General features: G+C 42.5%; 1 protein-coding gene across 1 annotated transcript in view; it reads right to left on the reverse strand.

The window, feature by feature from the left end:
* Positions 1-455: 455 nt before the first annotated feature.
* The window catches only part of SOCS6 (suppressor of cytokine signaling 6), a 35517-nt gene continuing 9848 nt past the window's right edge, over positions 456-26124 (reverse strand). The window contains exon 2 of the mRNA XM_080822235.1: positions 456-2907. Coding sequence (XP_080678361.1) covers positions 1178-2785 — 1608 coding nt within the window. The 5' untranslated portion in view covers positions 2786-2907 and the 3' untranslated portion in view covers positions 456-1177. The remainder of the gene's footprint in view (positions 2908-26124) is intronic.

The raw sequence follows: 26124 nt of genomic DNA on the forward strand, positions 1-26124 counted from the left end.
TTACAGGAGGCTCCACAAGTTCCACAATTTTTCAACTAAAGTCATCAGGTTTTTTGGTTTTGTTTGGTGGAGAGAAGGAAGGGTCAAATCTAGCACATCTTAACAGTGACTACATAAAAGAAGAATATAAACCCAAATCTAAAACAAGGTTTTCTACTCAAGTCAATTTAAACCTTTATATAAACTTAAATGTCGCAAGAGAATCCAGTCCTTTACAAAGGTCAGTTCTACATCAAGTTCACCCAAAGAAAATGTTGGCTAAACTAAAGAAATCACAGATAAAACACTTTACCAAAGGAAAGTATAATTAACACAACAAAATTACTATCACAGGAAACTATATGATCATCTAGTATCTCTTCAATAATAGTTCTAGTCCCATAGGTCTTCTTATGTTATTCCAATTTGTACCAGAGCTTAATGACAGAAAAGGCAACAATTTCTAAATTGGTGGTATACACTTCTTTATGATTTTTTTTTCATGTAAGGCCATTTATTAAAATAGACAAACCACAAGATGAAAATGAAGGCAACAGAAAAATTCAACTTTTCACAACCCCAAAACAGCACAACCTCAAAAACAATTTGGAAATAAGTGTTGTAGAAGTTATGTTGCAGATCTGCATTCCAATACCCAAGATTATGTCAAATCATAGTTCTAAATAAATCCTTCTGAAGTACGAGATTAAAAATCATTTTCAGTGTATGTGTAAATTCTGCGTTTTTTCATATGGGTATGTTTATTCAACACGATCTTTGAAAACGGGCCATTTAAAGAGACATAACAATATTCATTCTGTAAGTTCCATTCAACTTTACTTAGGGTTGAATACACATGAAATGTGCTTTTAATGCATAAAAATCACAGTGGATAGCAGCAAAGGACTGGGAGGGGGTGGTTAAGGAGAATCTGATCATTCACATTGTGATTATTCTGCACATTTATGAAAGATAATTCACACTTCCAAAACCGCAAGACTTCCCTTTTTAGACAACCAAAATAAACCCAAGACACCTTGCTGACACTTCCCCACCCCTAAACAAATTGATTACTTTTACACATAAAACTGAAATAGTATGGCAGCAAAAGATTTTGATAGCAATGTAAGTTTGTAAACTGTATTTCAATCTCTTTTTCTTATTCCCAAAGTGCAAGATGCAGGGTTCTCGTAATCTTTCAGTAGTGCTTCTCCTGTAAGTAATCCTTCATTTTGTTTGGCAAAGGCAGTTTCTGAATCAAGTCTATCCTAGTATACTGACGTATAACAAAACGACACAGGTACTGCAAAGAACGCACCTGCATGAACCGTGACACGGGATTGGTCAGTCTGACCGGGTAAGTTGCAGATCCAGGCAACCGAGACCTTGAATAACAAAAAGCTCCATTTTCAGAGTCCCTGATTGAATGCTCAATTAGATCAACGATGGACGTATGTCCTTCTACGTCCGGCTGTTCATAAAAGCTAAACCTACCATTGGAGTGTTCGATCCTCGTGTGAAGCGTTTTGCCATGGGAGCGGAAGCTCAAGCTCAGAAGATAACGGTCGTCAGAACTATCCCGAACAAGGAAAGAGCCATCTGGCACATTCGCCAGCTTCCCTTCTGCCTCCCAGCGCGTGATGGGTCCCCAGTACCATCCTTGTTTCGCCAGCTTTTTCAGCTCCTCCGTAAGGCTCGTCACAACCATGGGACCGCTACTCTGCACCGAGTCATACACTCTCGCCACCCCAGGGGCAGAGTTAGGGTCAAAATTCAAATGGCAGCGCATGCTTTCGGCCACGTGGGCGTCCGTGCCGGCGAGCCCACCGAAGTTCCTTTGGACTGGATTGGTCTGCATCGGAGGTAGCAACGGTGAGAGTGGGGGGGCGTCGTCGTGACCCGCTCGGGGGCTCTGCAGCATGACTCCGGTGGTGCCGATCAACAGGCCGTTCACCGCCTGGTCCACGAAGATCTCCGGGGCCACCACGAGGTCCTGGTCTACCTGATTCTCGTCTTCGGCGAAGGAGCCGCCTCCCACCTGCGGAGGGACCGCAGAGACCTCCATGGGCGAAGAGGTGTCCAGACAGTAGCCGCGCGGCCCCTCCAGCGGGTACATCCCCTCGTCTAAAGGCACGGTGTACTGAATGTAGTCCTGAGGCACAAGTCCGATAACGACAGGCACGTGTTCCTCGAGGTGCAGGTGCAGGTCCCCGTGCTGGGACTCGGAGCCCTTGAGGGAGTTGCTCTGCTCCGGGCACACGGTCTCCGACTGCAGGTCGTGAAAATCCTTCCGCACCCCGTTCAGGGCCGGGCTCGGACTGGACGTGTGCACCAGGGCCTTGACCCTCACCTCCATCTTGATGCACGTCTCCTCCGAGTTGGTGGGCCGCAGGGGCCACGGCGTGGGGCTGTAGTGGTGGCTGCGGAGCGACGTGGAGCGGATGGGCCGCTGCGCGCGCACGTCCTTGAAGACCAGCGGCGCCGACGAGGACGAGAAGGTGTCCTCGTCGGCCGAGCCGCCGGACGCCGCGCCGCCCTTGCCCTTCTGCTTCTGCTTCGCCGACAGCCGCCGTTTCAACGTACCCATGAGGCTCTCGCTCTTGGAGCGGCCCTTCCCGCCCTTCTCGTCGTCGCCGCTCAGGTCGCAGCCCGCCAGCTCCTTCCCGTAGCAGCCGCCGAACAAGGGCTCGTCCTTCCCGAAGTCGCCGGCCAGCGCCGGCTGCGGCACCACCATGAAATCCGCTTCCTCCTTACTCTTGCTCAGGTTGAACGACTTCCGGAAGGTCTTGAGGCTGATCTTCTTCATGGTGACGCGCTCCCCGCACGAGGCTCACCCGCTCTCCGGAAAGCTCTGCTCACGCATCCGGAGAGGCCGCGATGCCGCATCTACGGACCCGGCCGGCCGCGCACACCCTCCGGAGCCGTCCTCTAGAAGAATACAACGTAAAATTACAAACAAGTCACATTACGGAGTATTTCCACGCACGTTTTATTTTACTGTCTCAAGCCTTTGGCTTCTGAAGGAGGACGCGCGCGTGTGGCGGCAGCAAGGTCGGCGCCGTCTCCGCGGGGCGCCCCCCCCCGGCCCCCCGCCGCCCCCCGGAAGAGCCCGCGGTCCACCGGCCCGTCCGCGTCTGACACACACCTCAGGATGCCTGAAGAACAAACCCTACTCTTCCTCTCTCCTTTTCGCACCTCGCTTTTGAGAAATGGTCCATGTTCCCGCCTTTCCTAACACGCTCTGCCCGAGCGACGCTCGGCTGCGGTCCCCTGCGTCCCCAGCAGCACAGGCTCAGTGACGATGACACCAGGTCCAACTGGCAGAGTAACAAGCCTGGCTGATTCCTCAATAGTTTACACACACTTCCAAATATTTAATCATCTGTGAGAACACATAAAAAGAATCCTATCATCTGCGAGAACCTGCAGAAAGTCTAGAGACGGCCCCGCATGCCCGCGAGTTCCCCAAGAAGGCTCCTCCACCTCAGCTTCCCGGCGCCCGGCACAGCCTGAGCCCCGCTCACTCTGGGGCACACCCAGCGGAACGCAGGTCGAAGTGTCGGTCTACTTTGAAGAAGATTATGAAGCATATTTCCAGAATGATTACTTCTTCCTCCTCCTCCTCTTCTTCCTTTTTTTTTTTTTTTTTTTGGTAGTTTCCTCTGGCAAATTTTTACTTCTGTATCCAAAAATATGTTTTCTAAACTATCTTATACAACATTCCATCGTAGAAAAGATAGGATTTCAACTCTGTAAAGACCTTCTGAGTATCATTTTATAGGGAAAATTTTTGGCCCCAGAAGTGATACTGGTAACAGTAGTACTTGCCTTGCAAAGACATTCTGTTCTAAACTACACGTTTTATTTCCTTTCTGTCCAAGCTCTGCAGTTTCTGCAACCATCAAAGTATAATGTCCTAAAATAAGATGAATGGCTTGACTTGAGGAAAATGCTAATAAAACTAAGAGCAAGATTCTCCCCACCCATCAGTTTAGCACCACTCTGTTTCTTGGCAAAAGAAAAAAAGCTCTAAGCTTGATGACATTCACAAATTCACTATGCATTTGCTAAGTCCCTGCTACATACCTAGCACTGTATGGTCATATGCAGATTAATAAATCGTTTATGGCCTCATAATCTAATAGCACAGAGAGATGTATGAATGGACGATTTTTAAGACAAACCTATTAGTAATATACTGATGATAACACGAAGGGAACTAAGAGGAGAGACATCTTACGAATGTTTACAGATAGACAGGATTTGGTTACTGTGTGCATAGAATCTGAATGAAATCATTTTTAATAAAAGCCACTCACATCAGACAATTTATCAGGGGATCAGCAATATCATCTCCATAAAGGAAAAAGCGATTTTAAAAAGTCTTACTGTCATATACTATGTTTTCGAGCAAGTCGTAAAAAATAAAGTCCATATATGTACTTGGAGGGCCAGTTACTTTTAAACATACTAAGTTGTCTGTTAGATGAACTCATTATCCAAGTACCATTATCTTCCACCTAAGCATAAACATGTAATATTTAAGTTATTAGCAATTTTAGTTTAACAAAAATATGACCACTCATAAACATGAAATGGAGAATGTAACGACAATATACTTTAGTTGGCAAGTCACTCCTTCTAAGTAGACCATATAGGTTTTGTAGCCAAAGACAGATTCCAACATGTAATCCTTCTGATAAGAATAATAATCCACACACTGTGGTTGTGATAGGTACATCTCTAAGTATAACACCTCCACACAGCAGAATTTAGAGATTTTGTTGCTATATGATAAAGATGAATTACAACCATTAGAAAGAAGCAGATATGAAACACAAGTAAAATAAGCTCTTCTCTTACACAATACGTGTAAATTACGTTGAAATTTTAAAAGGTCAACAAGAAAAAAGAACAACAGAAAGGAGCCAATATCCAGTGTATCATAGAAACAATAAATAGTAAGTAAAAATGTACAAAGTGGCTTTCTGGTAAAAATCAATATTGCGTGTTTGCATCACATAAGCCCAATCCACGGGCCTGTGGATGAGCAAGTCCTGGGCCAGGACCGTGACACCCCGCACCCCCAACTATGCAACCACTCCGGGAGTCATCAACCAATGATGTCACGAAAGCTACCACACTTAGAATTTCCATACTAACTATCATACCAACTTGCCTTGCTACAGAAATATTTTAGGAAGGCAAGCGTATGTAGCTCCATGAAAATCTGTACACTACATGTGCACATCCCTCATGACAGTATGAAGTTTTAAAAATGCCTAAAAGTCAGTCATACATTCTGCTGCAACTAAATACCACTCCAGAGTAACATAAAGTAATGCTGTAATATTACATATGCACGCACCATGGAAATATCTGGAGAAATCTTTGCAAATAAAGAAACACTATCACACACAGAAGCAGGTCCATGCATACACGGAAACCAGACACATGACAGAAGGCAAACTGATGGTAAAGGACACAATTCAGTCCTCAGCGCAAAGACAACTGGTTATACATCTGGAAAAACAAGAAAACTGGATTCCATACCTCACACCAGCAGTGAAAATAAATTATGAGTAAATTAAAAATCTAACAGTGAAAATCTCATTTTAGTTGAAACAAAATACAAAAAATATCTTTAAGACTTTGAAATAGGAATAAAATGTCTAAGTGCTTGCTTTGGCAGCACATATACTAAAAATAGGAATAAAATGTCTTAAGGCACAAAAAAGGATAAAGAATAAAATCGGGGCACCTGGCTGGCTCAGTGGGAAGAGCATGTGACTCTTGATCTTGGGGTCTCACATCAGTTTGAGCCCCATGTTGGGGCCAGAGATTACTTTAAAAAATAAAAGCTTAAAAAAAAAATAAAACTTGTTCAAAAGATACCACAAAGGGACTGAGATGTCATCTGTCAAATTCTTTTGTGAAACTAAGAAAAACAGGACGTAAGTATACCAAAGCATCCACTAACTTCTCTTAATCAGAGAGAACTTTTTTTTTTTTTTAAGATTTTATCTACTTGATAGCATGAACAGGAGCAGCAGGCAGAGGCAGAGGGAGAGGCAGGCTCCCCACTGAGCAGGGAGCCCGATGTGGGGCTCGATCCTAGGACCCTGGGATCATGACCTGATCCGAAGGCAGAGGATTAACCCACTGAGCCACCCAGGCGCCCCCGCCCTCGCCCCCCGCCCCCGGCAGAGAACTTTTAAGTACAATTCTTCATAGCAGTAGAAATTGAATTTATTTGTCTTAACAGGCTGAAATGGTAACCTGAAGACTAATAAAAACCTCCTGTGTTAGTGATAATTTTGTGGCTCACTAGCACAATGAATCCAATTTTGTTCATAAAAGAACTGGGCATCAATTCACACAGAGATTAAGAAAACTTAATTACTAATAGCTATATAACATAAAACTAAAGGATGCAAACATGAGACAAAACAAACATGTTCAACCCCAGTAACAGGGATGTTGCAAAGAAAGTACTGTTTGCATTAATTCTTTAACCCTCTCAGCCACCCAGGCACCCCATGTTTGCATTAATTCTTGAAAATCAGCAAATCCTCCACGAACTAGGTAGGTCAACAGATCAACAACCAGAATGGCTTATATATGGTCTGTCTGGACTGTCACTTCAAAATCTCTCAAACCCAAACATGTACATCAACCTAAAATCTGACCCACAGGCTCAAGCCCAGTTAATTTTCTAGGAACAATATAAACTGTTAGTTCAGTTTTGATCTTAATTAACAAAGGTTTTTGTTTTCCTGCTTCTGTGCCTGGTTATGCTATTCCCTCCTCCTGGCAAAAGTTCTCTTTCTTTTTCCTAATCCACCTTTCAAAGAATTCCTTAAAAAAATACTCCTCTTCCGCTCTGATCACCCTCCAGAAGGAGTTCTCTCTCCCTTCTCTGAACTCAACCTGCATTTATTTAATAGTATGTCACATAGTGACCTAGAACTGCTTGCATTCTATTCCTATCTTATTCCCCAGATGGTAGTGCTTGAAGATAGGGACCATGTCTCATTCATTTTTCTATTCCTAACCAGGAACTACCATTACATCTTTATTATAATCTGTTTAAAATCTTTGATACCAAATAAATATTCCTTGACTATTAAGTAAATGATAGGAACGATGGGATAGGAAAATCATACTGTACAAAACTGGCTAATCTCCTCTTATCAAAACGGAGCAACTGATCTACACAATCAGAAGTCATTATTACAAATGATGCAGGACTGGTAATTCCATCTAAAAAGTCCACACGGAAAATACCTGCCGATGATGACAAGATCTACCACCAGAATCTAGTCCCATACTTCCACCTGGCACATGTTCTGTGTTCCCTCATGTAAAGGCTACTGAAGAAATGCTATCAAATATACTAGTTAAGAGAAAGAAGTAAAAATACTAAATGCCATCCCCGCATTACTTACTTCCACACAGTTATAGAAGTACATCTAAAAAATAAAAAATTTGCTTTTGAAAATGGAGCATCCATGGCATTATCAATACACTGAATTATGCTATCATCAGGAAATAAAAGTTGTACGAAGTAACTGAATCTTACAGTAGGTACTTCGGACTTCCTTTTTGTTGTGAGCTGTCATTCATAAAGCTCTCTACGGTCCTTCCCCCCACCTGCCATGTGTAAGATACTCTATCAGATCTAAGAGAAGTTCAACTGATACAAAACTGAGAGAGGACATCTGTGAGCTCCAAGAGAGGTCAAAGAAATGATAGGAAAAGGCTGGCCGGAGACAGTCTGATACAGTATCCTCAAGCAGTAAACTTGACCAACAATTAAAAGCTGTCAGTCAGGGGCGCCTGGGTGGCTCAGTGGGTTAAAGCCTCTGCCTTTGGCTCAGGTCATGATCCCAGGGTCCTGGGATCGAGCCCCGCACTGGGCTCTCTGCTCGGCGGTGAGCCTGCTTCCCTTCCTCTCTCTCTGCCTGCCTCTATTCCTACTTGTGATCTCTGTCAAATAAATAAATAAAATCTTTAAAAAAAAATAAAATAAAAATTAAAAAAAAAATTAAAAAAAAAAAAAGCTGTCAGTCAGACTAGACTGTAAACAAAGAGACGGCGAGAGTATATGGTGACTCTTAACTTTGCTTCCCAGCTGCTCCCTGACTGCCCTATGCAGAGATGTGGGTGAAAGCCACAGGCAGGTCTTAGTGGCTCTGAGGAGCCCCTGAAGTCGGACCAAACATTCTGTCCTTGTTCTTTTCATCACTATCATCAGATCCTCAGAGGAGTCTTGACCCACAAAAAGTCTGTCTTCAGTAGAAGGAACAGTCTCTGATAGTAACAGAGCCCAGTCCATCACGGTGGCCACTATATGGGGAGAGGCTGTCTGGGCAGCACAGACAGGAAACAAGTAAACCAAGGGAGACACGATAATTAGTAACTGTGAGAGATACCAAGAAGGAAAGGAAGCAATCAGAGAATACCGGGGGTTCCTACTCTAGGTCGCATAAACACGGAAGACCCCTCCAAAGCCTCCCTAACAAGCCAATATTTACGCCGAGGCCAGTCATGCAAAGGAAGGGTGAGGCGGAGAGAACAGCTCTCCGGACTGAGGGAGGGGCAAGCTCTGGGCTGAGGCGGGAAATGCAGGTGCAAACACAGAATCCAGCCGCGCCTCAAGTGTATGCTGTGGAGTCGGGCGTAAGATGCACATCAAGGTATTCGGGTCTGACTCGAAGTGCGTTCAGAGGAATGAAAAGGTTTCCGGGGCGCCGGGGTAGCTCAGTCGGATAAGGGCCTCACTCTAGATTTTGGCTCAAGTCATGATCTCAGGGTTGTTAAGACTGAGTGCCAGGTGGGGCTCCGCGGTCAGCGGAAAGTCTGCTTGAGATCCTCTCTTTCCCCCTCTCTGCTCCTTCTCCCACTGTGTGCACGTGCGACCATGCTAAAAATAAATAAATCTTTAAAAAAAAAAGGTTTCAAATATCAACATGTTCTAGTTTAAGTATGCATTTCCCAGTTGTGAACCCACATATCATCCTCCTCAAAATACATGCATATGCAAACCCACTAGGACTGTAACTTGGGACGGCAAAAACAAAGTCAAAACCCAGGGTCTCCCATTACCTTACCCAAAAAATAGATGAACACGTCCTTCATAAAATGTAGATGCTAAGACAATCACTTGGGACTACTTGCGTAGTTCTAGGAGAACTACAGGTCTTCCCCTGGTAGACCACACTCTCCCATTTCCCAGCAATAGTTGGGTCGAGAGAATTTCAGGTTCAACATATGAACACCGGAGAGAGTCAAACATGAGTCGATTGCGTACAAAGGTTTTATTAATATCTAATTTCCATTTACAAGCCATTCTGGATAATGCCTCACTTTGTGATGTAATTTTAGTGACATTAACATCCAACTTCATTAAAAATTGCTAATCACTTGAAACATGATCTCTGACAGGAAACATTTAGAGCTGCGACCCCTTCCGGGTCCGCCGTTATGAATACGCTAGTCATCATGCGAGAGACATGCGTCCGTGTGTGCGTGAAGGTGCGCAGACACGGATAATACAGTAGAAATACACACAGACGCATCTCGGGGCTGGGCGGAAAATATCTGGAGGACGTGCCACACGCTGTAAGCCTACGCTTTAGAGTCCATCGTTAGGTAAGTTTTGAAAAGTAGGTACAGAAGCCGAGGAAAGCTCCAGCCCTGACTGGGAAAGGAGGCCTGAACAGGAAAGAGCACGGTGGAGGATCGGGGCAGCCTGTATGGAGGCGATATATACCCCAACCTGCCCCCAGACACTCTGCTTTTTCTGGAATTCAGTGGACAAACTACAAGAAGAGTAACACCCCAAATGCTTTCCATTTGCCTCACGAAAAAGCACAAGTCCTGACAGCCGCAAGCCCGCCATAACGTGCCTCTCCCATTCTCACCCTCGCCCTCTCCCCCACCTGACATTCTGAGGCCACCAGCCACACGCGGCCGTTCGGAGCACGGGTGCTGCTGCGACCACCACCCAGCGAAGCCCTCACTTCCCCCCCAAGTCTTTGCTCCGCTGCCACCTTCTCCGGGAGACCCGGCCCGAGCGGGCAGGTGCGTGCAGTACAGCCCCTCGCACGGCGGCGCGGTCCTTCTCCCCGCACGGTGACACCCCTCGCTTACCGTGCTTTCTCCCCCTCCAGACGCTGGAGAACGGAAGCGTCCCAAGAGCGGGGCCTTCAACTCCGTGTTACCCACGGCTGCCCCCCGCGGGTCTAGGACCACACCAAGGGCGCGGGAGACGCTCCGTCGCAGGCCCGCAAACCTCAGCAGGCGGGCGATCGGGTACCCCGCCCACCTGCGCCTCAAGCCCTAATTCGCCATTATTTACGAACACGTCACTGAACTCCTTAACGCGGCCTGGCCGCTCTCTCCTGGATTCCTGCTGCAGTCACACGGACAGCCTGCATACCCACCGCACTCTCGCTCAACACAGAACCTCTGACGCACCGCCTCTGTGACCGGAACTGCCTCCCTCACCTTCCTCGCCAACTACTTCCTTCACGCCGCAGCGGTTCCAGCAGCTCCTCAAGGAACCACATGCTGCTCCTCCTGAGGGTGAAACCCCCAAGTCCAGGGCCGCAGAATACCGCACACCTCGCCGGCCCCGAATTTTCATCTGGGATGTGTACTCAGATCTGTCTGTATGAACAAGTGATTAATGACTCTCACCGCAGCAGACCATCTATACTCAATATGAAAGCAAAGAACATGTTAAATTTTTTTTTGACATTTTTACCCTCCGCACCTAGCACACACCTGGCCCCAAAAAGGCACTCAAAAAAATGGGCTGAGTGAACACGGCAGTGAAATGAAGGAGACACCGGTCCGCAGCGAGAGGCAACAGGACGTACACAGCTGCCCCAGCAGCAGAACTGGTCACTGATTCTGAGGGGCCATGCAGACCCGTTTAAATTAACCTCACTAAACTCAGGGTTCACAAGGCTCTGATTCCCATTACTGTATCCCTTTTGTACAAAAAGAAAAGACTGACAACCGGAGTAAAAGTACTTGGTAATTATCTACTTGATAATTATTCCTTTTTCAACTCCCAATCCATATGCAACTCAACATTAACATTAAATAAACAGAAATCAATCCCAGACACTAAAATACTATAAAAAGTTCTATTAGGCCATATGGCCTTTTATCTCTTCCTTTCATTTTCTAGGCAAAGATCACTCTGGAAGTTTTAAGAGTATCTGTTTTTCTGTTTGCACTTCCAAAAATATATGCCATCTTTTTATAGGATTACCATCTGCCTCATCATGCCTAAGTAAATGTTCTGAATTAGTTTTATTGCCTTTCTAATTGTGAAATTTTAAGTTTACACATACACTTGAAAATGTGTCTAAAGGTTCAAAGGAAAAGGTTTTAGACATGAATACTTTATTCATATGGGCAGAAGCTAACCTCTTCAATTTCCCAGCCTGTTTTCAAAGGGATGACTGGAGATAGTCATGCCTGATATTAAAACATCTAATGAAAACATTGAAAATACAACATCAACTATTTAACATTCAACAAGTAATACAGCTTTATTATTGCCGGTTTACAAGGGAGGAAACCAGGTCTCAGAGAGATTAAAACTTGCCCAACCAAGTTAAGTAATGTGTCACGAGGAGAGATGTGGAATGTGATCGTGGCACATCGAAGCTCCCATTCTCCCCCGTGACAGGCTGCCACGCAGCCAGCCCGCTGCTAACTCAGCAGTTCCCAACTTCCCAGTCTGGGGACCCCTTCATCCTCTTACAAATTACTGAAGACCACCGAAAGCTCGTCTATGTGGCTTTTATCTACTGAAACTTTCCCTGCTAGAAATTAAAACTGAGACTTTAAAATATTTATTCATTTTTCAATGACAATATACTCATTACATGTTAACACAAATAACATTTTTCTGAAAAATAAACATATTTACCCAAACAATAAAAATTCAGTGAGACAAGCGGCACTGTTTTACATTACTGTAAATCGTTTTTCTGTCTGACTTAAGACAGCTGGACTCTCGTGTTTCCATCTGCATTCAATCTGCTACAATATGTTGTTCCAGTTAAAGCGTAATTAGAAAATCAAACCTCCTACAGATACATAGCTGGGAAAGGGAGAAATATTTTCTTTAATAATTTTTTCATATAACCGTGGGTATTCTTTCCTGTGATATTATACCAAAAATCAACAAGTGATAGTTTCTTAAAAAAGTCAGTTGCACTGGGCAATCTGAAACCCTTTAGATAACTTCTTTACTACATTCAAATCCAATGGTCTAAGCTTGCATTTTGAATCAATCGTCCAAGTATGTATTATTTTGTAGTATCATAGTGATTTCATTATGCAATCTCGAAAAATCCCACTTATTAACATTACCATTGACTGATCCCATCAGGAAAGTCTAAGCATTGGGAAGAAGTAAACTAACAGTGGGAGACACAAAGCTCTCCACAATTTTGATTTTTGTTTGAAAGCTTGGATTTATCACTGACACCAATACTGTCTGTAAATTTATGAAACTGTATCTCCTGAAAACCCGAAGCTGAAAAACCGCAGTCTGTCGATAGGTCTCTTGTTAATTTATTTAGTTTTTTGTTTTGTTTTGTTTTTAAGTTAAGTTCTTTGCCCAATGTGGGGCTTGGACTCACGACCCTGAGGTCAAGAGTCACATGAGTCACATGCACTACGACTGAGCCAGCTAGGCGCCCCCGTCAACAGTTCTTTTAGGTCAAAGTGGTATCTCATGACAGATTTCATGAAAGAGGAGCTGTAGTGCAGCATCTCCAGTAACAGCAAAAATGCTTCCCCTGAGACACCTTCTTCCATTAGTCTGTGGGAGAAACCATGCTCTATACACTTGCATTTCGTCACAAGGATTTTGAGAAGATGTGTACTCAGGGTCAAGACTTAATAAATATAACAATTTTTACAGCTTCCTCGGTGCCCTTTTTTTTTTTTTTCCTAAACATTTATTTATTTACCAGAGACAGAACACAAGCAGGCAGAGCAGCAGACAGAGCAGGCAGAGGGAGAAGCAGGCTTCCCACCGAGCAGGGAGCGTGATGGGGAACTCGATCCCAGGACCCCGGGATCATGACCTGAGCTGAAGGCAGACACTCAACCTACTGAGCCACCCAGGAGTCCCTCCTCAATAACATTCTTAAACGTACCTGTGACTTGCCTTTTACTGCAAGTGCTTAGAGGTAAAGAACAGGAGACTGCTATGAATGTGCAAATCACAGCTGGGGCCACAGCCGTGGCCATGGGAGGGCACCACCAATTGTATCCACCATGGCTTCTGCACCCTCAGAGAATGGCAAATAATGTTTTAGCCTCATTATGAAAGGGGATCCACAGACCATACTTAGAACTACCAGCTTAAACTATCTGTGAAGACAGTTTAAAAGAACAAAGAGAAAGAATTTAAGGTAAGCAAGGCATCCACATAAGTTAGCAAGACAAGGAGCTTCACTATCATCTCTCTGCCCTAAAGGTGGCCAGTTTCTTAGCAAGCCATGGTTCGTGCCCTTCCATTTCAGCTCCTCGGTTTCTATTCGTTGTTCCTGAATCTGCCAGTATATTACTTGACATTAACTTTATAAAAAATGAAAAATAAATAACAGATAATAAAATCCTTCCAGAAAGGGAGAGAAAGGAGAGAAAGTAGACCATATGATAAAAAGGAAAATAAAGGCAATGGCCAATATTACATGAAATGCAACAGAATTTAGGTCCCAATGTTTATTATGCCAATATATATAACTGGGATAAACTCAACTATTAGAAAAAAGACTTTCAGGTCTGGTCTTAAAAATCCCATCATATACAAAACACACTAAAATCAATGGTATCAGAAAGCTTCAAAACATCATAAAATCTCTGCTAGTCACTATCAGACTATCCTCCTCTTCAGCATTCCTGCGATTATCCCATTCTATCAAGTGAATCATGTTTACTTGTACTCCACTTGAGATCAGGAATGTTATCAGTCGCTGGTTATATCCCCATTACATAAAATACCTCCTGGGTTTGACTGAGGTTCATTCAAACTTTTTTGAATTTAAATTCACTGCATGTTTTAAGCATGCAAACAAGTAATTTTTTTTAAGTTCTTCCTACAAAAATAATTGATTCGTAAACACTAAATAAATGCAGATGGCTAAAAATTTTCTGTGGAATTAAGTGTAAACAAAACCATTCTAAAAGCCAACAAAACAGTACTTTTAAAAAAAAAGTAGGCTTTTGTACAAAGATTGCTTTGCAAATATGATCAACTTCTACTTAAAAGAAATGTCAAAATGGAAATCACATAGAATACATCATTTAAGGACAGATTTTACATAATTCAGACTGATAGAATTCAGTCAATGGGTATTTAAAGGAAAGACACTGGTCCTACATACGGAAATTACGAAAAGAGTGCATATTTACTTGTTTCAATTAAAAATGAAATGTTTAAAAATACGTGAGTCCATACTTAAGTGAAGTTTTTCAATTAACTGACAAACACCAATCGTAATTGCTTCAGAAAAAATCCTCTAACAGAAAAGAATGAAAAAAGGAATATGCTAACAAGAAAGCTAGCGTAACAATAACAAGACAGTGAAAATGGTCATACAAATACAAAGGGGCACATTACATAAGGTATAACCCACACAGAAAATAAAAATGCCAAAAATCTTTACACACAAGGAGGCCCAGGTGGCACAGTCGGTTAAGCATCCAACTCTTGGTTTCGGCTGAGGTCATAATCTCAGGTGGTGAGATTAAGCCCGAGACAGACTCCACGCTAAGCACAGAGTCCACTTGAAATTCTTTCTCTCCCTCAGCCTCTCCCACACATGCTCTCTCCCTCTCTAAAATACATAAATCAATCTTTAAAAAAGAAAAAAAAATCTTTACACACAAAATGGAACATTAAAATATCTTTTTCAGCCCAATAAATAAGTGAAAATGAAGAATACAGATTTAAATTACATAATTTTTTACTTTATTTCTTTAATATATGGATTCTGTACTCTAAAAAGTAAGAAAGCATCTGCTTTTTAAGAACTTTTGGTATAGTTACCAAATGTGCCAATATATGAGGCCACAATGGAAATATCGGTAAACTGAAAAATCAGAAATATCTCAATGGGGCACCTGGGTGGCTGAGTGAGGCACTGGACTCTTGGTTTCGGCTTAGGTCATAATCTCAGGAGGAGGAGATGGAGCCCCACACTGGGCTCCACTGGGCAAGGAGCCTGCTTGGGATTCTCTCCCCCGCCACTCCCCCCCGTCCCTCTCTCATCTCTTAAAAACAAAACAGAACAAAACAAAAAAACCCTCCTCAAATGACAAGACAATAAAAATGTAAAAAGGAAAACAGAAAAATAAAAATGACCAAACATCCTCTTGAATCAAAGAGGAAATCCCAAAGAGAAGAAAAATGGTATACTCTTTATAAACTAAAATCATGGAAATGGTACAGATCAAAAACTATGTGATTCTGCAAGACCCTATAACTGTGCTCCCAGAAAACTTCAAAGCCTTAAAAGGCTTACAAAACTAAACATTAAGGAATTTTAAAATAAATAAATAAAAATAAATAGTAAGGAATTAAAAGAAACAAAGTATGCATTCAATTTCAGAAGTCAGCAATGAGAACACACCCCCTCCCGCCCCCGCAAAAGAGGAAAACACAAACTAATGAATCAGAAAACAAAAAATAGTAGTGGTAAACATTATAAGAGTTGATTCTTCGGTCAAACGACAAAAAACGTAGTTGATGAGCAACTGGCTGTTGTAAGAAAAAGGAAAACTGTATTTAAATGAATTAGAAATGAAGTAATTACAAAATATGTTAAGAGTACTGTGTAAATTCAATAAAAATTTGAAATTTAGATGAAATGGGTAATTTTAAGGCAAAATACATATTACCAAAATTTGCCTTACAAGAGGCAGGAATCCAAAAGAGACTAATAGTTGTCAAACAACTTGAGGAAGTCCTGGAAGAACTACCACGACCCCTCTTCCTTTGGGGAGAAAAAGGGACTAATTACTAAAAACACGAAATACAAAACTCACTAAACTACTTCAGGACATAGAAAAAGAAGCCTCCCATATTTACTTCTGAAGCTAAAGAATACTGATACCACCACTGGACAAAGACAATACATTAAATACAAAACAAAACAAAAAAACCCACTGATTTCACTTATGAATACTGAAATACAAATTTTAAACACCAGAGTGGTGAGGGGAAACAATTCAGCTACGTAAGGTACATCCCAGGACTGCCTGCACAGCTGATTATTTGTAAATTCATTATAATTTACCATAGAGCAAAGGAGCAAAATCATATGACAACAGCCATAAATCTCTCTCTCTCACACATACACACACACACACACACACACACACCAGAAAAAACTGGTAACCCTTCAAAATAGAAGCAGATGGACATTTAACACATGATGATATAACAAAATTAAGAGTCATATGAATAAAGAAATGATAAAAAGCCAGCAACAAAGATGTGGATTATCAAGTATTAATTAACATTATTTTCAACATACTAGCTAATTAATCAGACAAGGGTAAGAAGTATAAATATTGGAAAGGAGAAGGCAAACTGTCATTATTTACAGATGACATGAGTGAGTACCTAGAATACAACAGATGCAGCCGAACAACTATTAGGGAAAAAAGAAAACAAAAAAAATTCCCTCTAGTGACTACTTACAAAATTCACATGTAAAAATCACTAGTAATTACTTTAAAAAAGCTGGTAGGTGGGGCGCCTGGGTGGCTCAGTGGTTAAGCCTCTGCCTTAGGCTCAGGTCATGATCTCAGGGTCCTGGGATGGAGCCCCACATCAGGCTCCCTGCTCCTTGGGAAGCCTGCTTCTCCCTCTCCCACTCCCCCTGCTTGTGTTCTCTCTCTCTGTATCTCTCTCTCTATCAAATAAATAAATAAAATCTTAAAAAAAAAAAAAAAGGCTGGTAGGCAAGTATAGTAAAAGACTAAATTTGATTTATAATAGTTTCAAAAAAGATGAAATTATTTTTTTCAAGATTTTATTTATTTGACAGAGAGAGAGTGAGCGAGCACACAAGTAGGGGGAGCAGCAGGCAGAGGGAGGAGCAGACTCCCCACTAATCAAGGAGCCCAACCAGTGCTCAGTGCCAGGACCCTGGGATCACAACCTGAGCCAAAGGCAGATGCTTAACTGACTGAGCCACCTAGGCACCCCAGATGAAATTAACTTTTCAAAAATGTCCAGAAATACATGAAAAACTTTAAAACTCAAGAGGACCATAATTGATTTAGATACAAAGACACATCTTATTCTTAGATAAAACAATTAAATCCTGTCAAAACATTCCTCAAGTCCCCAAGAAAACATCAATGATATTTTCAAGAAACCAGATAAAATTATATTGAAATTGGACCTATAAACAAGGAAAAGAATAAGGAAAAAAACTAAAGGATAAATGAGGGAGAATGAGCTGCACATGATATTAAAATATACAGCTTAGGGCACCTGGGTGGCTCAGTCGGTTAAGCGACTGCCTTCCACTCAGGTCATGATCCCAGAGCCCTCATATCGAGACCCACATCGGGCTCCCTGCTCAGCGGGGAGTCTGCTTCTCCCTCTGATCATCTCCTCTCTCACACTCTCACTTACTCTCTCTCTCTCAAATTAAAAAAAAAAAAATAAAAATTAAAAAAATAAAAAACAGGGGCGCCTGGGTGGCTCAGTGGGTTAAAGCCTCTGCCTTCAGCTCAGGTCATGGTCCCAGGGTCCTGGGATCGAGCCCCGCGTTGGGCTCTCTGCTCTGCAGGGAGCCTGCTTCCCTTCCTCTCTCTCTGCCTGACACTCTGCCTGCTTGTGATCTCTGTCTGTCAAATAAATAAATGAAATCTTAAAAAAAAAAAATTAAAAAACATACAGCTTAAAACTGAAGGGGGGAAAAAAGACTAGAAAGTCAAGAAATAGATCAAACACACATCGAAAGAGTATGTGCCTAAGAGAACACGTGACACTACTAGGGGAAAGAGAGATTCTTCAAGAAATGATGATGAGCAGGTTGGATGACCATTTGGGAGTGGTGGAGAAAGCAAAGCTTTTACTTTCTTTTATAAAACTACTGTGCAGAAGGATCAAATACACAAACATAAAAGAAAATACAAAAGTTGTAAGAAAAATCTTTTTAAAAAATCTTAGCACTGCAGAAAGCTTTTCTATGCATAACATAAAACCATGAAGCCATAGAGGAAAAGAATGACAATCCAACAATGCAAAATTTATAAATCTCTGGATAGCTAAAAGAATGGCATAACTAAAGCCAAAAGATAAACCAGAGGAAAACTGCAAGCACATGACAAAGGACTAATTTCTGTAGCACAGACTGTGCTCTTAGAAATCAGTACGAGAAAGGCACAAAATCCCATAAGCAAATGGGCACAACATACAAAAGAACAGTTCACAGAGAAATAATGGAAGGAAAGAAAAAAGAAAGGCAAGAAAACAAGAGAAACCAAGGAAGTGAAAGAGGGAGAAAACAAATTCAAGTAGCCAATCATCACCCTAGAAGATTTTCAATTCATTCCTAACAATGAAATTAAAGGAATCTGGGGTACTAGAAACTGTTCTAGATCTTGATTGTGGTAGTGGTTACACGACTGAATATATTTGTTAAACATCAACAGACGGTACGCTATAAAGGCTGACTTTTACTGTAAGTATATTCTAAAATTTTTACTTACTTGAGAGAGAAAGAGAGCAAGCGCACATGCACACACACGGGGAGAGGGGAGTAGAGGGAAAGGGACAGACTCCACTCCACGCTGAGCGTAAGCCCAACAGAGAACTCAATCTCATGACCCTGAGATCATGACCTGAGCTGAAATCAAGGAGTCAGTTGCTTAACTGACTGAGCCACCCAGGTGGCCCTCCCTGGAGGATATTCTATCTCAACTTCAAAAATGCACTGAAAGGAAAAGCAAAACAGTAGTATCTCTCACCTATGAGTTTGAAAAAGTTAAACCAGTAACAATGTTGGCAAGGGTATGAAAAACTGAGCACTCATAACTCATTGCTTAACATAAATTGGTACAATTTGTGGAGAATTATTTGAAAATATTTATCAAAATTTTAAATTCACATATGCTTTAAAGAAGTTAATTATGTGACCAGGAATTTGTGTTTTGGATATATACTCATGCCAAAAACAATGACATACGGAAAATGATGTACCCTAAAGCATTAAAATTTTTAAAAGCTACTATTACTTGATCATTTACCTTAGTACTGGTAAATATAGGCCACACATTAGCCCAATGCATGCCTGGCTCTGGTTTAAGCCTTCCGAATACACAGCATCTCACTTAACCCTTAGAACCCTGTGTACTCAGTACTGCACACAAAGCAGTCTAACACAGTGGAAAGCACTCTGGAACCACAAAGCAGGAGTTCATGTATTTCCTGGGTCCACGATTTAACAGTTGTGTGATCTGCAAAATAACGGAACCTACCACTCAAGTCAGTTGTGAGGTTTAAATGTGTTAATATATGGGGCACCTGGGTAGCTCAGTGGGTTAAGCCTCTGCCTTCAGCTGAGGTCATGATCTCAGGGTCCCGGGATCGAGCCCCGCATCAGGCTCTCTGCTCTGTGGGGAGCCTGCTTCCCCCTCTCTCTCTGCCTGCCTCTTTGCCTACTTGTGATCTCTCTGTCAAATAAATGAACAAAATCTTTAAAAAAAAAAAAAGTGTTAATATATGTGGTGTCCTCACAACATGGCCTAGTGCGTATTAGGCTGGTATGTGTTTGCAGCTAATAGTAGTAGTCAAAACAATAATATTCCCACTGTAGAGATGGGGAAGCTGAGGTAGAGATTAAGGGTATGCTTATCAAAGAACTGATTCTACAGAATGAGCCCATTTATTCACTCTACAGACATATACTGAAAAATTTATTTTGACAAAAATGCAGAGTTAACCTAAATATCTGAAACAATAATAGACAACAAAAATCAGTGGACTACTTTAATAAACTATAATCCACCAATACAACAGGATATCATGCAGATAAACCAGGAGGTCCAAAATACATTGTTGGTAAAGGGCGAGCTACAAAACAAAATGCAAATGATGATCCCATTTGTGTACGTATTTATATGCCTACACGTATAGAGTAAATGTCTCAAAGAGTATCCGGTATTGATGACTACAGCTCTAGTGACTAGGGCAAGGGGTCAGAGAGCCCGACAGACTGCTGTTTTCCTATACAGGTATCGTCCGCTTTTTGAACTGCGCCTTACACCATGTTAACTTTTACAAAAAGAGCTCCATCAGTACCCAGTTTGGCTGACCAAAAGAAATCCACAGAGGGTTTTGGCTTTTGCAGAAACAGCAAAGAGCAGAAACAGCATTCCCTGTGTTTGGCAGTGAGCAGGGTGGGAGGCTGTGCTCCCTCAAGCCGCGAGCGTGGCGCCCCCCAGCTCCTGCCCGGGGAACTGCACTCAGCGTCCAGGCTTCCAGCCGCCGGAGCTTGGAACTGGGCCCGGGGGCCTGTGTGCTTTACCGATTCACTCTGTGCTTCCATTGGCAAGACGTGTTCTAAGGTACCAGAAAAACCTCAAAGAGATTATTTTGGAGGGTATGGAAATGCTCAAAACATTTCCCATGTAATTTACGATAACTGCTTCTTCACTTACATACCATTTTGGCTCATAAAAGGTTTCACAGGAACGCCCTACATTCAGATAGCGGGGGAATCCTGTATTAGATCTGTGACCAGGAAGCACGGTTCACTTTACTACAAAACAACCACCCCCACCACACCCTGAGAAAAGGAAACGGGGAGGCTAGGTAAAGTATGTACTTGTGTTGGGACACCTGGGTGGCTCAGTTGGTTAAGCGGCTGCCTTCGGCTCAGGTCATGATCCCAGCCTCCTGGGATCGAGTCCCACATCGGGCTCCTTGCTCGGCAGGGAGCCTGCTTCTCCCTCTGCCTCTGCCTACCACTCTGTCTGCCTGTGCTCGCGCTCTCTCTCTCTCTCTCTAACAAATAAATAAATTAAAAAAAAAAAAAAAAAGTATGTACTTGTGTGTTTCGGTCACCTCTTATCCAGAAAAGCAGGACGCTGATGCCCTCAGGGTCAAAGGTCTCAATACTTTTCCTAAATCCATCTCTCCCTAAACCTTCCCAAACCATTCCCAGTTCTCCCTTGCTGCTCATCTCAAGGATGCAAACTCTTCCCCTCCATGCCCTGGGTCATTTCGGGTCCCTCACTCTCGTCTTCAGTCTTTCGCTCCCCTGTTCACAAGCGGGCCTCTTCCCGTGGCACCGCTCCCTATGCATACCAGGAATGAGCACCTTATCCAGCCCAAATCCCTGACGCCGGACAACCTTGGCACCCTGGGGTTCGCCCCATATGGCAAGTGCTTCTCACCACATTCACTATGACTTCTGTTTAACTTATACCACTCACCCCTGTGAGTCCCTCTCCCACCTTGTTCATCATTCCAGGTGACATCCTGGTCTTGACACTGTAAGACACTGCACTTCCTTGAAAAGTTTAAGGAGATGCTGCCAGACCCACACAGAGATGAAAGGCCTTACCCTCAAGGACCTTAGACTCAAGTACAGACTATAAGCAAGCAGCATTTGCAGAAGACAGGGAGGGGCTGCACAGGTAGAGCTCGGGGGCTATCTCCATTCACAGGAGATACCCAGGAGGAAGAAGGAGGGGGTCCTGCCACCCGTTACTACCTCCACACCATACAACTTCCATTACTAATAGCAGCACAACCACTGCCCAGTCGGAGGGGACTACATTCTAAAAAACGTACATTCATCTTCTTGGATCCTCATAAGAACTCTATCAGAAGGTATTGTCTTTATATTTTCACCTCCATTTTATAGAAGAGGAAGCTAAAGCTTAGAAAGTTTAAGAGTCTGGGACACCTGGGTGGCTCAGTCGGTTAAGCATCTGACTCTTGGTTTGGGCTCAAGTCATGATCTCAGGGTCCTGAGAGTGAGCCGGCATCAGGCTCTGTGCTCTTGGCAGAGTCTGCTTGAAATCCTTTCCCTCTCCCTCTCCCCTTGCCCAACTCAAGCAGATGTGCGCGCGCTCTCTCTCTCTCTCTCAAATAAATAAATAAATAAAATCTTTAAAAAGGTTAAAAAAAAAAAAAGGAGGGGCTCCTGGGTAGCTCAGTGGATTAAAGCCTCTGCCTTCGGCTCAGGTCATGATCCCAGGGTCCTGGAATCGAGTCCCACATCAGGCTCTCTCTTCGGCGGAGAGCCTGCTTCCTCCTCTCGCTCCCTACCTGCCTCTCTGCCGACTTGTGATCTGTCAAATAAATAAATAAATAAAAATCTTAAAAAAAAAAAAAAAAAAAAACAAAGGAAAGAAAGTTTAACAATCTGTCCAAAGTCACAAGGGAAGGGGCCAAGTAACGGACCCAAGTGCCGACCCACGGTGCATAGTCTAGAAACTACCACCTTTTCGGACGGTTTAGAATGGGAGAGCAGAGCCTAGTGACTAAGAGCACAGACCCTGGAACCATGCCGTTTGAACTCAGATCACAGGCAGCATTTCCTAATGAGCATGCGCACCCAGGCCTCAGTTTCGTCATCTAGAACAGACATCAAACAAGCGTCTACCAAGGGGAACTCGCTTCTGGCGTGATGGCACAAGGAAGCTGACAAACCCTCTCTGCAAGAGGCAACCATACAGTTGGGTCAAACTGCAGAAAGCAACCACTGCAGCACTCTGGAGATGAACTAACAGAATGCGAGAACTGAGAACCTTATTGGTGAAAACCATTCAACTCTGGGACTGCATTAAAATTACAGACTTTCATGCTCCAAAACACGTTGAGAGAGAGCAGGTCACAGACTAGGAAAAAATATTTGTACATCACATATCTGATATAGCATCTTTATGCAGAACAAATAAAAAACCTTTACAACTGAATTAAGACAACCTAAGTTTTTAAACAGGCAGAGGACATGGGTAGATCTTTTACTAAAGAAGACAGAAGACGTGCAAATGGCTAATAAGCACACGTTATTATTAAGGTGCTTAATATTACTGGTCATTAAGAAAATATAAATTAAAAGCCACAATGATACCAGCACACAGCCACCTGAATGACCAGACCTAGTGTTAACAAGTTCGTGGGGAAACTGGAACCTTCATGCATTGTCGGTGGGAACGCAGAACAGCTTGACTTTTGAACCTTTCTCTGTTTTCCTTAGTGTGAGAAAAATGTTAAAATGCGTGGCTAAATATATGCAACAAAAAGATTTTAGATAGAGCAGGTACATTTTAGACCCCCAGAAATCAGTGCCTATCAGTTCATAGGGACCCTGTACTTCCTTTTTCCTACAGCTGTAGAGTGCTTGGGTATTGGCTTTATTCTTTTTGTGGCACCTTGAGGAAGTTTCTCATTTTATTTTAGTTGATTTTGTCAGTTTTCTTTTATTGTTTGCTCCTTTTGTTGTCTTAAGAAATCCTCCTGATACTGAAGTCCTATACTCTTCCGTATTTCCTATACAAGTACTGAAGTTTTGTTTTTCACCTGTAAGTCCTTGATTAATCCAGTACTGATTTATATAATGTAAGGATTAATTTACAGTTTTCCACATGGACAACCAAGTGGCTCAACACATAAAAAAAATACTGACCCTCAGGCACCTGGGTGGCTCAGTCGGTTAAGCCTGCAACTCTTGGTTTTGGTTTCAGTTCAGGTCATGATCTCAGGGACTCTAAGATCAAGCCCTGAATGAGGCTCTCCGCTCAGTGGGGAGTCTGCTTCAAAGATTCTCACCCTGTGTCCCTCCCTGGACTCACAGCAACACTCTCCTTTCCTCTCCCCCTCTCCCTAAAACAAGTAAGTAAATCTAAATAAAATTTAAAAAAAAAAAAAAACTGACCCTGATAAGATCAAAGAAAACAAAATTAAAATAGAAATGACTTTCCACAACCCAAATTTGTAAAGACTTTTCTAAATGATAATATTCATTACTTGAAAATGTCTTAACATAGTTGTTTTAAAAAAACTTGGTTCTATGCAACTCTTAGAAAAATATTCATACTCTTTGATCCAATAATGCTGTTTTTATAACTCTTAAAGAAATAACACAAAACCAAAGCATGACAAGTCCCCTACATTATTATATAATGATAAAAATAAATAAATTTTAAGAATCAGAAACATTCTAATTTCCAACAGTCTGAGAACTGTAAACAAAATTCTAGCACATCTACATACTGGAGTTTTAGGGGACCACTAAAACTGGTATTTATACAGGGTTATAAATAACATGAGGGAAAAGTTCATATTGTTCATTTGTTAAGTGCAAAAACACAGGAAACAAAATCATATGTACAGTGTGGTCTCGATTATGTAGAAAGAATAGGGAGGCACACCAGACCAGAAAGAAATACAGCAGAACTGCCATCTGGATCACAGAATGCTCCGTAAATACTATTTTCAATACTTTATTTTCAAAATATTCTATAAATACAGAGTTTTTATAAGAAAAAGGTCTGTGAGTTTGTTCTTAAGTTACTTTTCTAAAGGGAGTGGCTGAGTAAATGCATCAGGTTCAAGCAAAATGCAAGGCCTTTTCTTGGCTTTCAGTTCTACCACGAATGAACAAAAATATAAATCAATAGATAAGAATATTGTATTTTTTAAATGAGAGCCTAGGCAGCCTTCTCTTTCTCTTCAGCCCACCCAAAACACATTTTTGCCAATCTGACACTTGATTTTGATTTGTGTATAGAGAGTTAGGTCTGGCCTGAAATATTCAGTCTAATGAGTATTATAACAATATAGAGTTAATACAGACTTAATATAAAAATATTAACTCAGAATAATAAACTCATCAGCTTTTCAGTGACCCTCTTAACTCCTTACTCAGTTTATATTCCACACTCAATCATAATCATTCCCTAGCACGTACCCTCAATTCCCTTTCTCACTTTACTCTGACACACTCTCTTGGCAAAACATCACTGCTTCAATCCAACTCTGCCCATGTCATGTCTACACCCTTACAGGAAAATGTGGCTGGAGAAACACATACCACTCTGCCTGATCTCACTCAACGTCATGACCATGAACCTCAGCTGGAAACTTAATGCTGCCTGGAAATCAAACTACACTTCCCTGATCCATTCACTCTCTCCTGTTTCTTGCCAACCAACCCACATCTTTCTTCATACCTGTAACATGTACTCCCCCATCTTTAATCTCAGCTGATGGCCCAGCTTCCTACCTCACTGAGAAAATTAGGACATGAGAAGAAAACTTCGGACAAAACCATCCCGTTACTTTACCTATCCATGCACCTCTCTCAAGGCCCTCCCCTCCATTTGTCTACTGGATCTCCCTCATGTCCCAACAAGCTCCCCTCTCTACTGGATTCCTCCTAAAAGCATCATTTCTCATAAACACAAACTTGTCTTTAGCTTACCTTCCCCCCCAACTATGGTTCTATCTCTTTAATTCCCTCTGCAACAAAACACCTTGGGAGAAACATACATACTGGAGACCTACTAATCCTTTTCTCCCGTTTTCCCTCTATGCACATCAGACACCTTTTCTACCACATCAAACTGCTCTGGTCAAGGTCACCAATGACGTCCCACTGCCAATCCAGCATCAGTGCTCAGTTCTTACCTGCTCTGTCGACAGCACCTGCCACAGCTGATCAGTCCTTCTCAGACTACCGTGTCTCCAATCTGTCATGCTGGATACCCAAGCATTCACGCTGGGTCACTTTTCCTCACACCCCAGTGACTTCACTCAGTCTCATGCCTGAAATAGCACTGATGTCTCCTCCACTCCCAGATCCACATCTTTCACTAGCCTCGTTTTAGTCAACTCCCTTCTTGACACTGCCAGTCACTGTTTTAGGAATATCCGAGACTAAATGTGTTCAAAACTAAACTCTGGATCTCTCCCATCGCAGCCCCATACCTGCTCTACTTGCAGTCTTTCTCACTTTGGTCTATGGTTACCCCATCCTTCCAACTGCTCAGATCAAAACCTCCACAATCGGGGCGCCTGGGTGGCTCAGTGGGTTAAAGCCTCTACCTTCGGCTCGGGTCATGATC

The sequence above is a fragment of the Martes martes genome, assembly GCF_963455335.1.
Source record: "Martes martes genome assembly, chromosome: 13".
Classification (NCBI taxonomy): Eukaryota; Metazoa; Chordata; class Mammalia; order Carnivora; family Mustelidae; genus Martes; species Martes martes.